The sequence below is a fragment of the Natrix helvetica genome (assembly GCF_964273705.1).
Source record: "Natrix helvetica genome assembly, chromosome: 2".
NCBI classification, from domain to species: domain Eukaryota; kingdom Metazoa; phylum Chordata; class Lepidosauria; order Squamata; family Natricidae; genus Natrix; species Natrix helvetica.
In genome coordinates, this window is record NC_138552.1 from 267,913,264 (window position 1) to 267,927,849 (window position 14,586).

The 14,586-nt window shown below is 41.9% G+C and overlaps 1 protein-coding gene across 3 annotated transcripts in view; it reads left to right on the top strand.

Moving 5' to 3' along the window:
• Nucleotides 1-14,586, top strand: part of ZNF395 (zinc finger protein 395) — a 47,386-nt gene that overhangs the window by 25,685 nt on the left and 7,115 nt on the right. For all 3 annotated transcript variants that reach the window (XM_081943117.1, XM_081943116.1, XM_081943118.1), the window contains exons 3-6: nucleotides 741-1,042; nucleotides 3,191-3,303; nucleotides 10,374-10,600; nucleotides 11,399-11,499. In XM_081943117.1, the coding sequence (XP_081799243.1) occupies nucleotides 741-1,042; nucleotides 3,191-3,303; nucleotides 10,374-10,600; nucleotides 11,399-11,499 (743 nt within the window). The remainder of the gene's footprint in view (nucleotides 1-740; nucleotides 1,043-3,190; nucleotides 3,304-10,373; nucleotides 10,601-11,398; nucleotides 11,500-14,586) is intronic.

The window sequence follows — 14,586 nt, forward strand, 5'->3', positions numbered from 1 at the left end:
TCAGGGATCTGGAAATGCATTTTGGAAGCCCTCCCATTATAAGGCATTGAAACACTGAATTTGTTTCAAAATGACATTTAGTGTAGTATCTTCTCTTTAATGATGGTCAGCCAGTTGCTTTACAACACGGTCCCCAACCTTTTGGGCATCAGGGACCGGTTCCCTAGAGAGAGGTTTTTCTGCAGACCGGAGGGGGTATGGTTTCGTGTGCTGCCTGCATCCAGCAGATGGGGCTTCGCTTGTTTCCGCAGCCCGGTTTCTGGCATGCCCCGGACGAGTGCCAGTCCATAGACCCCTGCTTTACAAGCTTGAGCACCATAACTACTCCTGTTCACTGCCTCTGAACATAGGTTGCTATTGGTGGCACAGCGGTTAGAATGCAGTACTGCAGGCTACTTCCGCTGACTGTCAGCTGTCTGCAGTTTGGCAGTTCGAATCTCACCAGGCAGAAGGTTGATTCAACCTTCCATCCTTCTGAGGTCAGTAAAACGAGGACTCAGATTGTTGGGGGCAATATTCTGACTCTGTAAACCGCTTAGAGAGGGCTGTAAAGCACTGTGAAGCGGTATGTAAGTCTAAGTGCTATTGCTATTTGAGTACTTGGCTCATAGTTATTGGTAGGTTTGGCTTTGGTTTGTTTGTTTATGTTAGGAAAAATGGAAACAAGGACAACAAAACAGGTTTACTCATTTGGAGACCAGAATGACCATTATGACTGATAATGGCTTTTCTTCCTACAGGTATATGTCTTTTACAACGGGCAAGAGAGTACTGGGCTGGTGGAGTACCATGACCCAGTCAGTCGTGAAGTGAAGGTGTTGCTCCCAGAAAAAGGTTTTTATGTCACTAGGAAAGATGACGAAGTGAGACTGGCTGAAGTTGTGATGTCACCTCTCCCCAAACTGGAGATGGATCTTGGAACCCCTACAACAATGGATTATAGCCCGGTTCCTGTGGTGATGGAGCATTGCACCTCTGCAGCAGACATTGCTGTGACATCTGCTTTGAGATCGGTTTCTAGGAATATTGATGTACCAAAAAGGTGGGTGGTTTGGAATGCCCATTCGGCTGTAGTTATGCAATATTGCATAACGGTTCCATAATAACTTAGGGATTTTTTCCCCCTTGGCTGAAACAAAATGTGGAAAGCAGTTTCCCCCTCTGCTGTTTTCTTTCCCTTTCATTTTATTAGGTTGAAAGCACAAAGGCAAATACAGCTTTGTTTGCACTTAATCTTACATAAGCTACTCTAGTAGCCTTTTCAGCTGAAGGGTGGTAGATGGAAGTATTTATAATATTTTAAACAAATGAGTAAATAATTTGCAGCCACAAACTAAAATAACATATCTTGACTAAGATGCCTTGGCGATAATAGTTCACACCGTGATCCACCCATTAGGCTAGTGTAAACATGCTGCATGAAGGGTTGCCTTTGGAGATAACCCAGTAGCTGGACTGGGTGCAAATTACAACAGCAAGTTTGTTGTCAGGACAATTCCACCGGGGTATGGATCTTTCCTATTTTGAAGTTGCTGTACTGGTTATTAGTAAGCTTTAGGGCCCAATTCAAAGTGCTGCCCATTACTTTTAAAGCCTTTTACTGGTCAATATTGAGTTTTATAATATTGAGCCAGGGTGGTGCAGTGGTTAGAGTGCAGTACTGCAGGCTACTTTTGCTGACTGCCACTTGCCTGCAATTTGGCAGTTCAAGTCCCACCAGGCTCAAGGTTGACTCATCCTTCCATCCTTCCAAGGTGGGTAAAATGAGGACCTAGATTGTTGGGGGCAATGTGCTGACTCTGTAAACCACCTAGAGAGGGCTGTAAAAGCACTGTAAAGTGGTATATAAGTCTAAATGCTATTGCTATTACTGTAACCAGCAGCACCTTGCCAACGTAGAATTTGCCTCTTTGGTAGGGGCCATGTACACTGAGACCTTTTTCCATGCAGGGTATCTAAGGTATAGGCTATATGATCGACCTTCTTGGTAGTGGCCCCTCTTTATGGAACAAGCTACTCCTGGAAGGATAGAGACCTTCATTCTTCTTTGCTTTATAAAAGCAAGTTTAAGTTGTATTATGTTTTGTTCAGGGCTTTTAGCCCTTAGTTATGTCTGAGCAGCCATTATAAGTGGTACCATTATTATTATGGTTTGGTTGTAATGATTGTATTTTAGAACTTGATTTGCTGCCTAGTATCTGTAGTAACTGGGGCAGCCTATAAAAACTATAATAAAGTAAGTAAACAAACAAATCCTAAATGCTTCAAAATGAATTAAGAAAAAAAGAGAGATAACAACGCCAACAAAATTGTTCTAAAATCTGCTATTGTCCAGTTGAAACAATCATATTACATTTAGTTGTTAAGAACAGTGGTAAGAGAAGAGAAAATGTTACATCCCTGGTAAATGCTGCCCATTAACGTATCTGGTACTGAAGTTGAAAGACTGCTTCAATATGTTTCGGCTTTCTGGTGTTTTAGGTGACTACTGCAATTTATTTTTCACTCCAGTGGGTTGAGTTAGATCTCTTCCACCTGTACACCTCCATTGAGCTCCAGCCCCTCCAAAATTATAACAGACTCCTTATAAATAAGAAATCCGAAAAAGTTTTCTGGTCTGCTTGTTTTTAAAATTGACAGTGGAAGCTTTTCCTACTAACTTCAAGAGGTCTGCTTTTATGACCAGCAGGGAAGGGGTGGGGTTGTTCATGCTCCCTTTAGAACAGGGGTCTCCAACCTTGGCAACTTTAAGACTTGTGGACTTCAATTCCCGGAATTCCTCAGCCAGCTTTGCTTTGCTGGCTGATGAATTCTGGGAGTTGAAGTCCACAAATCTTAAAAGTTGCCAAGGTTGGAGACCCCTGCTTTAGAAATCTTCATCCTGGAGATGGAAGAGACAAGACTCCAGAAGAAAAGTACAGATCCAGAAGAAAAGACCTGAATTCACTTGAATTTGTGCCTGTTAAATGACTTGTTAAAAGTTGAGACTTTTGATCAAAATGCTTTACTGGTTGCTTTTTAACGAATAACTTGTGCCCGAAGAAGAAAGTCTTGCAAGAAAACAAATGCAAGAGTCATGAAGCACTTGAGACGGAATTGTGGGGTGAGCAATGTCTTCGCTAGGATAGTTGGTCTGTTGATTCTTTTGGAGGGAACCATCTTATCCTTCCCCCTCCTTCTCTCATTGCAGGAAACCAGATGCTGCAGTGGAGATGGATGAGATGATGGCAGCAATGGTGTTAACCAGCTTATCCTGTAGCCCTGTGGTGCAGAGTCCCCCTAACAATGATGCCAGCATCTCTAGTAAGTTTGACAGCAAAGGGCCTCTGATGGCTGTTTGGCATTCTGTGCCAAAACAAAACTGGTTTAGTGCATAGCTCATGCAGTGCAAGCACTGAGGCCACAATGGCTTAGCTGTATCAGCCCAAATGGATGTTCTCCTATTGTTTTTTTTTTTAATTAAAAAGTTTTAATAAATTTTACAATTATCACCCCCCTTACCCTTCCCTCTTCCCACCCTCCCTCCCCCCGACCTCCCAGAGCAAAATACAGGGTATAAACATTTAACAACCATACGCTAACATAAGCTAACTAATTTTAATATGTTACTATTCTTGTGCTTTAACTCCCCCTTTAATAAACTAACTTAGAGTAAATTGTAACATTCTTTATGCCTTCATTCATAAGCTAACTGAATTTTTTTAGTCCGGTATTTGCTTTGAATATAGTCAATCCATCTTCTCCAGTCCAGGTTGTACTTCTCATCTGAGTGATCCTTCAGATACCCTGAAATTTTGGCCATCTCTGCTAAGTTTACTACTTTTAACGTCCATTCTTGAATAGTGGGCAACTCTTCCTTCTGCCAGTATTGCGCCACCAACAATCTTGCTGCCGTCGTTAGGTTCAAGATCAGATTAGTCTCTATGACAGTACAGTCTGAAACTATGCCTAACAAAAACAACGGGTGTGTGAACTTTATCCTCCTTTTCAAAATATTTTGAATAACCCACCATATTTTTATCCAAAATGCTTTAACTTTTTTACAAGTCCACCAAATATGGTAGTACGTGGCATCAACACAGTCACATCTCCAACATTTAGATTGTAGATTCGGATACATACAGGGTAGCCTTTTTGGATCTAAATGCCATCTGTACAACATCTTGTAGAAATTCTCTCTCAAGTTCTGAGCTTGTGTAAATTTTACATTTCTTACCCAAATCTCTTCCCATGTTTCCATCATTATTGGATGTTCTCCTATTGTTGTTGGAACACAAGTTCCAGGATTCTACCATGCTGACTGCTGATTCCGGATATGACAGTCCCGGCACATTTGGAGAATGCCAAGCTGGAAGTGATTATTTAGAACACAGACATTTCAGTATCTGCTTTTTCTTGAATACACATACCTGAAAATTTAGGCTATCCATAGAAATATTTTAGCATCTCTTTTTTTGAGGCAACAATGTGGGCAATCCGGAACTGGAAAATTAGGCAAATGTGCCCAGAGCAGTTTTCAACTTATATCAGAAAACTTTCTGATTAAAAAAATAAGGCAAATGAATCTGATTAAGAAAATTTCCATTAATTGTAGATTTGGGATATGAAATTTCCACCCTGAAATAATGATTGCAGGGGAGAATTCTGTCTGTGATGATGCTGATGGTATGGAATAGCGTTCTTTCATTGTTTTTTTTTAAGAAGTCAAGAAAACTTCTGTATTTCAATTGGAAGTATTTTAATTCTGTGAAACGCCTTTTTGGGGGTAAGCGTTATTGATACTTGTTGACTTGTAATTGTTTAGCCACTTTGTAACTCAATTTTGAAAGTTGTGTAAAAGAGAAAATGGCATAAATAAAGGGAATAGAATAGCATTAAGTGCCTTGGCCAACACACAAACTGTTCAATTCAGCTTTCAGAGATCCAACTTTTCTGCTCTACTTCTTTGGTCTTTTGGGTACTTGGCTACCTGCCCCAAATCTGTGTTTCTAAAGCACTCATTTCTTTCAAACTTTCTTCCTGTTAAACGGCTCACATACCTCTTTCTTATGTCCTGGACAAGCTTTTCTCAAAAGTAGGCCATACCCAGTTCAGATCCAGGATTTTATTCCAGCTGTGAGGTTTAAGGATGAAGTGTACCTCATAGTAAACCAAGTCCCCCTTTGATACCTTCTGGGTTCTACCAGATTTTCCTTCTCAGCTTTTCTCTCTTTGCCATGGTTTTACTAAACCCTTTTGCCTGGCAATTCTGGCGCTCTTATGTACTTAGCATTCCACACGTTTCTGAACTCTTGAAAATCTGCTCCAACATTTCCTGGCATAAAGTGAGTCTGTTAATATTGTCTGTTGAACTGTTTTAAGAGTTGCAGAATGGGGAATAAGGAAAGATGGCGTATGGGGCACTTTTGCAGTTCTTGTTCCTTTTGATGAAGTATGCATGAGCAAGTTTCCCCAGAGATTGTCCCCGGTTATTGAGTTCTAGCACATAAGGAGAATATCTTCTGTGCTAGAACTGGCTTCTGACACTTCCTTGATGCTCACCTGTTTCTACTGCAAAACACATTGAAATGCTCTTCTTCCTTGGCTCCTAAGAAAATGAGAAAGGGATTTTTAGTATTATTTTTTTATTATCGTTCTTTTGCTTCCAGTACAGGAAAAGACTGACTTGAGGATATGTTCTGTGAGAACAGACGGAACAAACTTGGGATGTTCAGTCTGAAGAAAAGAAGACTTAGGGGAGGCATAATAACCAAGTTCGGATACTTAAAAGGAAGATGGCCATGAACGCTTCTCCATGGCTGCAGAAACCTGGCCCACAAATAATGTATATTAGTTGTAGCTATCTAGATTTCAGTTAAATATAAGGAAATACTTGATGGTAAAATGTATACACCAGGAAAGTAGCTCAAAGGTGGAAGTGGTCATTTATCCATCTCTAGAGAATGTTAAGATGTTGGATAGCTGCCTCCCTGTTTAATTAATCTTTGTGCTCATTGAGGGTTAGGGGTCTTCAGACCTTCTTGCTGGGGAATTCTGGAAGTTGAAGCCCACTCACATACCTTCAAGCTGCTTATGGCCTCTTTCAACGCTCCGATTCTTTTATTTTCTTGAGTAGCTATTATCATTTGCCATATCCCTTACCCCTTGGTCATGTTCCAGAGCCTGAAGATAAGGATTTAGTTGTGCTATGATGTATGAAAACCAGCACAATACTTGAGGGATATGTAGAGAAAATATACCAGAATATTGATATGCCACTATGAAATGAAGAAGGTGTAGTTCCCACAGGTAGACTGCTGTTTGCATCTAGTTGGGTAGCTTCGCAAATCACCAGAAGGATACCCACAGGTAGAGGCCAGTTCATAGACTCTGTTGGATGTGTGTATATGTACATTCTTGAATCTCCCAACCCCCCCCCCCCCCAATTCTTTAAACTTTTGTCCCTCTTTCTCTTTTTTAAAATCAATTTCTGAATTTATGGGGGTTAGAATCCAGGAGTGGGGGCTGTAAACTCAGCATGTTATATGTCAGAAGGAAGAAGTCAGTACTGATTGGCTGATATTCTTGGATAGATTGTGGTTGTATTCAGGGAACTGAGCTAATTCTGTGGCTGATTTGAATTGTGAGTTGCCAAACATGCCTTCTCCTAGTTTGATTTGTTTGAATTCCCACCCTAGCCTGCAATCCTAATACTTCCTGATGGTTCTCTACCAAAATACAAATATGTTTAATTACTTAGCTTTTTGAATGCTACCACCTATCTTGGCAGGGGTCTCCAAATGTAGGAATGGGATATGAGGACAGATTGGTAGGTAGGAAAAGGGTACTGCCCCACCGCTCTTTCAGACCACCAAATCTCTTTAAATATCCTTTTGCCTACTAAGTTTGATCCAAATTCAGTGTTTTTGCCATCTCATATTGACTCAAGCTATAATTACAAAGTAGGAAGAAGATCATGGAGAACTTTTCTTGAAGAATTGTCTGTGAGAAGCCTGTAAGTAGAAACCCTTGAGACTGGCTGTTTGTGGACAGCAGTAAAACCTTACCTATAATCCCTCCAGCACACCCAGCCATTGGAGAACTGCTAGAGAAACAGCTGGCTGGATTAGGAATGGTGTCTGCAGTCCCCAGTGGAGGGAGGGGGTTGTGTAATCCAACCCCTGGCTGCCGCTTCCAGTTGGATGCTCAGACCTATTACGGGAGTAATAGGCACCAAGAAGAGCCAGTGTCTTTATATGGAGGCACTTCCCATAAGCCTCTTTGGACCCTCTGTGTGTCTGTTTAAAAATAGGAGCCTTCCAGCATGGGAAATGCAGGTAGGGCAGTCAGGCCTGTTGTATGTCTGGATGCTGGACTGGCAGTGAAGGTGTGAAAAGGCTTCTAAAACGGAGAAGAGGGGGAATATCCGGTGCCTTTTCCTGTCACTCACTTCCCGATTCCAACTTTACAGAGAAATATTAGATATGAAAATATAAATTCATCTTGATTGAATTCAATGGAACTTTGTCTCAGAAAACGCTTACAGGACTGTAGTCTCAGTAGGTGGCAGAAATTTGTAAACTTACTCTGAGTAAGCTAAGCAGGGTTGAGCCTGGTTAGGACTTAAAGGGAGGCTGTCAGGGATGTAGGCTGGATTGGAAAATCCATACAACATCCTGGAAGTGGCAACCACCTTTGTTCTGTGGCCATGGAAACTGTAGGGCCATACCCATGGAGCAGTGGTGGGATTCATTTTTTTTTTTACTACCGGTTCTGTGGGTGTGGCTTGGTGGGCGTGGCAGGGGAAGGATACTGTAAAATCTCTATTCCCTCCCCACTCAGGGGAAGGATACTACAAAATCCCCATTCTCTCCCAATCAGCTGGGACTCGGGAGGCAGAGAATAGATGGGGCCGAGGCCAGTCAGAGGTGGTTCAGTTCTCAACTACTCAAAATTTCCACTATCGGTTCTCCAGAACTGGTGAGAACCTGCTGAATATCACCTCTGCCATACAGTCATCTGGAATCAAGCTTTAAAAAAAGCTTCTTAGGCATAATTGTATTGCATTTTTGGATAAAGAGATAAGTTCAATACAGATGTTCCATTCAGGTTGCACTAATCAAAATTTGTGCCAGGCTGTTTTTGGATTCTTAAATGTGCTTGGCAGTGGTAGGTTGCAGGTAGTACGCTCCGGTACGGGCGTACCGGAGCCTGCCCGGAGCACTGGGTACCGTTCTGGTACCATGCTCCGGAGGGCCCACCCGCCCGCCCTTGCTCCTTACATGTCTTCAAAGTCTTCAGCACTTCCACGCATGGACATGGCACGTACAGCACCTGTGCGACGCTCCGCTGAGCAGCTGGAGCGTTGCGGAGGCGTCGCTGGACAGTGCGTCCATATGGACGCCGCTGGGCCCATTCCAACCGTACTGGTTGAAACGGGATCTGGAACCCACCACTGGTGCTTGGGTATTATACTTTCACACGTACAAGAACCAAATTAGACTTTGGAGCTGGATATCTGCTTTGCTTCTAGGATAGAATCTATTTGTCTTGATGTTATAGATAGAACTCATCAGTCTTTATTCTAAAAAGAGCAATTTTACTCTATGATTTCTTTCATCTGCCCTATAGTTTAAAGTTTCCAGTTCTTGGTTCATTATCTCTGTATGATTCACACTTAAAATAATGTTACTTCTGGTATGAATTCATTGTGGAAATGTATTTCTTTCTGGCTTATTTGTCTGGCTGTATTGTGAACATGTGATCAGTAAATTTAATCAGTTCATAGAATGCCTCAGAAAAAGAGTTGTAACAACAAAATATTCAGCATCAATAGAATGATTTAAAAAAAAAACACCAGAAAAAGCACCATTACATTTGATATAAAGGAAAACATGGGCCATTTTTTTTAGAATCTAAGGATCATGTAATATGTGACACCCAAAGAAATAAACAGTATTGTGTTTCAAAATGTCATGTTCTAGTTTCACACAACATTTAAATTAATGGCCAGGTTTTAACACCTTGAACAACAAACTAAGCAGCCCTGCTTTAGCCTAGCCTAGCAAGTTGTTTAAGCCCATGTGGAAGGGGCCATTTTAGTAACTAAGTCCAACCCTCTTCTCAGTAGAAAAATCTAATATAAAGCATCCTTGGCAGACATTTGTCCAATTTCTGGATGATTGCCTCTAAAGAAGGGGAGATTATCATCTCTCTTGGTTTGACTGTCAAAATGCTTTCTTAATGAAGTTTTTCTTAACATTCAAAATAAAAGTATTTAGAAATATATTATCTTTTGTACAAAATCCCATTCAAATTCTATTTTATAGAATAGGGCCACTATAAATGAAACACTAAAACAGGGGTGTCCAAACTTGGGAACTTTAAGACTTGTGGACTTCAACTCCCAGAATTCCCCAGCCAGCATGGCTGGCTGGGGAATTCTGGGCGTTGAAGTCCACAAGTCTTAAAGTTCCCAAGTTTGGACACCCCTGCACTAAGACAAAGCTATTAATAGTCTTCTTTCGTCTCCCCTGTTCCCTGTTAGTAAATTACAGGAAAGCAACTTTTTTTCTCAGTTTCTCACATTCCTCGTTCTTAGTAGCAAAATTTGCAATATGAATATTTTTGTGTTTGTTTTAAAACGTCAAATGCTAACAGTAAAAAGCAGACTGCTGAATGAAAACACAAATTTTCTTACTGCACTGTGCTTTGGTTGGCATGCTCTTGGGAGGCAAGGAATTATTATTAATTAAGAAATTTAAGAGGTACAGTTTTCTTCCGGGTGATGTTCATACCAACTTTAATAAACTACAGTAGTTATAGGAGAGGCTGTGATTGGTCTAAAAAAACGCTATGGCCAAGTGGGATTTAAATTTAGGGTTTCTTGTTTTGTCCGGCTTTTGAACTGTTGCAGAGATCTGAGCTCTCCGTAGCCATTGAAAGAATAATTTAATCTAAACTAGTCCACCTCTTCCATTCAGTGCTATCTTCCTCCATCTATACCTATGTCAGGGATGGGGAACCATGGCCCTTGGCCAGGGGTGAAATCAACTTACCTTCGCTACTTGTTCACACATGTGAATGGGCGGGCGCACTCGCTTCACTTGCCCGTGCTACCTCCGGGCATGAACAGAGCGTCAAAAATGGGACGTGATGATGTCCGGGCGGGTTGGCAGAGCCTCCTGCCACCAGCGCTACCGGTTCGCCCAAACTGGTTGCAACCAGTTGAATTTCACCACAGCCCTTGGCTCATGTTATAAAGGGTCATGGTTCCCCACCCCTGCTCTGTGTCAAAGTGATGAAGGTGCTAAACTGAATAGAGAATCAACTTAACTGCTTAAGAGCTCAATAAAAGCATGATTCACCTGTTTATCCTCTCACTTTGTCTTCAGCATCCCAAGCAACCTGTGATGCCTGGAAAGAAAGTGGCGACATGTCAGATGGCGGGAGCAGTACCACAAGCGGGCACTGGAGTGGCATCTCCACCCCTTCTCCCCCACACTCAGAGGCCAGCCCCAAGTACTCGAACGAGGCCTTCAGTTCTCCTCGGGGTGATGATGGCTTTGAAACAGACTCGGATCCCTTTCTCTTTGAAGAGCCTGCTCCAAGGAAAAGGAAGGTACATGATATGACCATAAGACGGGGAACGAATTGTTCCATAGAAGGTGCAGGTCTAAATATAGATTTCTCCCTATCAGATCAAGAAAGAAAAGTATCTACACAAGCCTCTCTTCCAGAATTTGTATTTTTACTATCAGAGCTATATCAATCATTACTGTTTCTATCCACTCCATTAATTCCTGTTTAATTATTTGTTAGGACTTTGTATGCTGGGTTTCCCTCAAGGTCTTATATTGTGTAGAGCCCTTTCCCTTCCAGTTTTCCACCTAAACAACATCCTATGAGTTGGTGGGCCTGAGAGACAAAGTAACTTCCATGCCTGAGGTGGATCTGAACCTGGGACTTCCAAGTCCTAGTTTAACACCTTAATCACGATACTATCCTAATTCTCATTTTTATTGGCAACTGTTTTAACTCTGATTGGCTAACAATGGAAGTGTATTAATTTTGATGTGAATAGGACTTATTTTGATTTTTTAAAAAAGGAAGTTGATATAAAACCGAGCCATCGAGTTAACCGAGAACTGTTAACTTCAACAGAATCAAGAGAAGAACAAAGTCGGGGGTGTCAAATTTGCGGCCCATGGGCCGGAGGCTTCACACGCTGGCCACACCCACCCCTGGTTTGGCGAACAGAGAAAAAGTTGCGATATGTCATGTGATGACAACATGACGCCGCAAATTTGACACCTCTGAATAAAGCGGTGCAGTCACCAGTCGTTAAGAATTCTGAGGGGTTAGGTTTTGCGCAACTTATATATGGCCATGAATTGACTTAGAGTTGTTTTTCTTCTAGAATTCAGTGAAAGTGATGTACAAATGCTTGTGGCCCAGCTGTGGCAAAGTCCTTCGCTCCATTGTTGGAATTAAGAGGCATGTGAAGACCCAGCATCTGGGGTAAGGCCATAAATTGCAGTTGTTCACATTTGCACAGTTATATTGGAAAGTATTACCAGTAGGTAGAATTATACAGTATTACAAAACAGTAACTGAAGTGGGGATAATTTGATGCCGAATCTGGACTTTTCGATCTTCCAATATGATCCTCATGAATGGTTGCTGGAGGGTGAAATCAGATCCTAAGGAGGGGCTTAAGGTGGATTTTGGTGTACTGCAGACGAGGACCCTTGCCCCTGCTGACCATGTTAAAGGAGGTGGCTGGGGTCCCCATTTTTATTCCAGTAGTGAATCAAATGAGTTTATTGGGGTTTGTCAATCACCCTGTTATAATTCATCTTTCCTTTATGAGGCTGCAAAGATGATACAATGAGTAACTTACTGTTCTGGCCTAGGCTTCCCAAGAGCATGAAGCAAACTTCTTGTCCCGACAAAAACCCCTTTTATTAATTTACTGTGAATTCTGCTCATTCACGTCCAGCAAAGTCTTTCAAGGTAGGATTTACAGTCACAGACCTTATCTGCCAGACCGATATCTGCAAAACTTGGCAAGGAATCTCAGAGAGTCAGGAACCAGTTAAATGAGCTAATTGTCTCCTGCAAACTGCACTCCCCTTTCTCTCCTCTCTTATTTCCTCTGGAAGTCCACTTGTGGCCTTACTCCCAAGTTGACCCCTGTTCTTTAGCTGTTCCCTTTGTCTGGCAGCTTTGTGCATGCTCACACTGGGAACAGGCTCTAGCTGTTTGTCTGCCTCACTGATTTCTGACTCTGAAGGCAGCTGATAACTGGCATTCAGCTCTGCCCCCCTCTTTGCCTCCGACACAGGGCCCTCATCAGAGCCTTCCCCAGACTCCATGACTGGCCCATGTTCCTCCCCAACCTCCTCACTATCCGAATCTGCTGCCAGCTCTGCTGGCTGCTGGCGGGTCACAACACTTACTGAGTCAAGTTCAGGCTCCGGATATAAAGTTCACTTTATTTGGAAAGGCTCAGATCAGGGTTTTGAGGTTGGGCACATTTGGAACATTGAAAGGAGGTATCTATGCTTACAAAATGTTTGCTGTGGTGTGCGCAGCTAGTCACAAAGCACTCATTTACCACAGTTGCAGGAGCTTCATGGTATCTCCTGTAGTTCCCCAGAATGGGTCTTAGAATGCTTAGTTCTTTCTTTTTGTGTGGGGCTGTTGGATGCCATTCTAAACAAAATATGATAGATTCATCCACTCCTCATGATCGTCCATGAGATTTGAAAATGCCAACTTTTCAATTGAGTTAAAAACGGAAGTGAAAACAGTGAATTAAAACTAAAATGAAGTTAACACTGAACTTAACTCAGTTGAGTTAAAATTGAAAGTTTCAAGAAAGAAAAGGGGTAAGTGGGTTGGACGTAGGGAGATGCCACATGGGTTGTTTGCAAGCATATATCTGCCCTTGAGATACTTGATCGTGTTCATCATTTTTTGAATCATCTTCTTTGCTGTGATGGGGTTATATTTATTGGGAATTCCTGGAAGACAGCGCTTGTTCTGGTAGGCAGTCATTTATTTCAAATTGGCCTGTTTTGTTTTGTTTTTTTGGTTTTTTTGTGAGTTAGAGAATATAATTTAGTCTGGATTTGAGCATTGGCAACTATTTTCTCTGGCTTGAGTGTAGACTTGGTTACCTGGCTAGAAATGACAGAACCGTGTTTGATATTCGCTTTGTGGTTATGGGGCCCTCTTGTGGGGATAATTGGTTATACTTTTCCCATCTTTTTAAATATTTTCTTTTGCTTTCAATGATCTTCAGTTCTGTTGAGTTTTGCTTCTTCAGTTAACTTTTCTCTCGTTGATTTGTTCTTTTAGCAGATGAATTATTTTAACAGTGCATAATACCAGAGAAGCTCAGATGATAAAGTTATGAATGGAGTTAGATGAGAGTTTTGCAGTCCAGAGGGGGAAGGTCTGCATTCACCAGTTATTTGTTCTGCTCCAACAGCCTTTGCACCAAAAAGGGATCAAGTGAACCTGAAAAATTACTCCCACCTTGTTGTATCTGTTGCAGCAGATGGACTTAGTTCTGCATTCTTGCCTTTGCTACTCTATGAGCAGAATGTTACCCTAAAAGAAAGGCTTTATGGGGATTCCATGAAATCATTCTTGGTTCTGCTGACAAATGCAGAAGAATTTCAGGATTTGTCAAAAAATGTGTCTCCATCTCAGTGGACAAAGGAGGATTGGCAGAGCTGATGATTGAGATGGTAGAACTGGTGTTAACTTCTCTACTTTGGGGTGGTGGATATGAAAATTCACCAGATAAGATGTTCTTCTACTTTTACATTCAGGGACAAAACCCCTAGATCAGGGGTGTTAAACGCGCAGCATCACATTGTTGTCACGTGATGTATTGTGACTTTTTTGCCTTCACTAAATCGGGTGGGCGTGGCCAGCGCGTGACGCATCCGGCCTGTGGGTCACGAGTTTAATATCCCTGATCTAGATTGCACATATTATTCAATACAATACAATAGCAGAGTTGGAAGGGACCTTGGAGGTCTTCTAGTCCAACCCCCTGCCTAGGCAGGAAACCCTATACTTTTTCAGACAAATGGCTATCCAACATCTTCTTAAAGACTTCCAGTGTTGGGGCATTCACAACTTCTGGAGGCAAGCTGTTCCACTGATTAATTTTTCTAACTGTCAGGAAATTTCTCCTCAGTTCTAAGTTGCTTCTCTCCTTGATTAGTTTCCACCCATGGCTTCTTGTTCTACCCTCAGGTGCCTTGGAGAATAGTTTGACTCCCTCTTTTTTGTGGCAACCCCTGAGATATTGGAACATTGCTATCATGTCTCCCCTAGTCCTTCTTTCCATTAAACTAGACATACGTTTTAGTCTCCAGTCCCCTAATCATCTTTGTTGCTCTTCTCTGCACTCTTTCTAGAGTCTCCACATCTTTTCTACATCATGGCGACCAAAACTGAATGCAGCATTCCAAGTGTGGCCTTACCAAGGCATTATAAAGTGGTATTAACACTTCACGTGATCTTGATTCTATCCCAAGATCATGTGAAGTGTTAATACCACTTTATAATGCCTTGGTAAGGCCA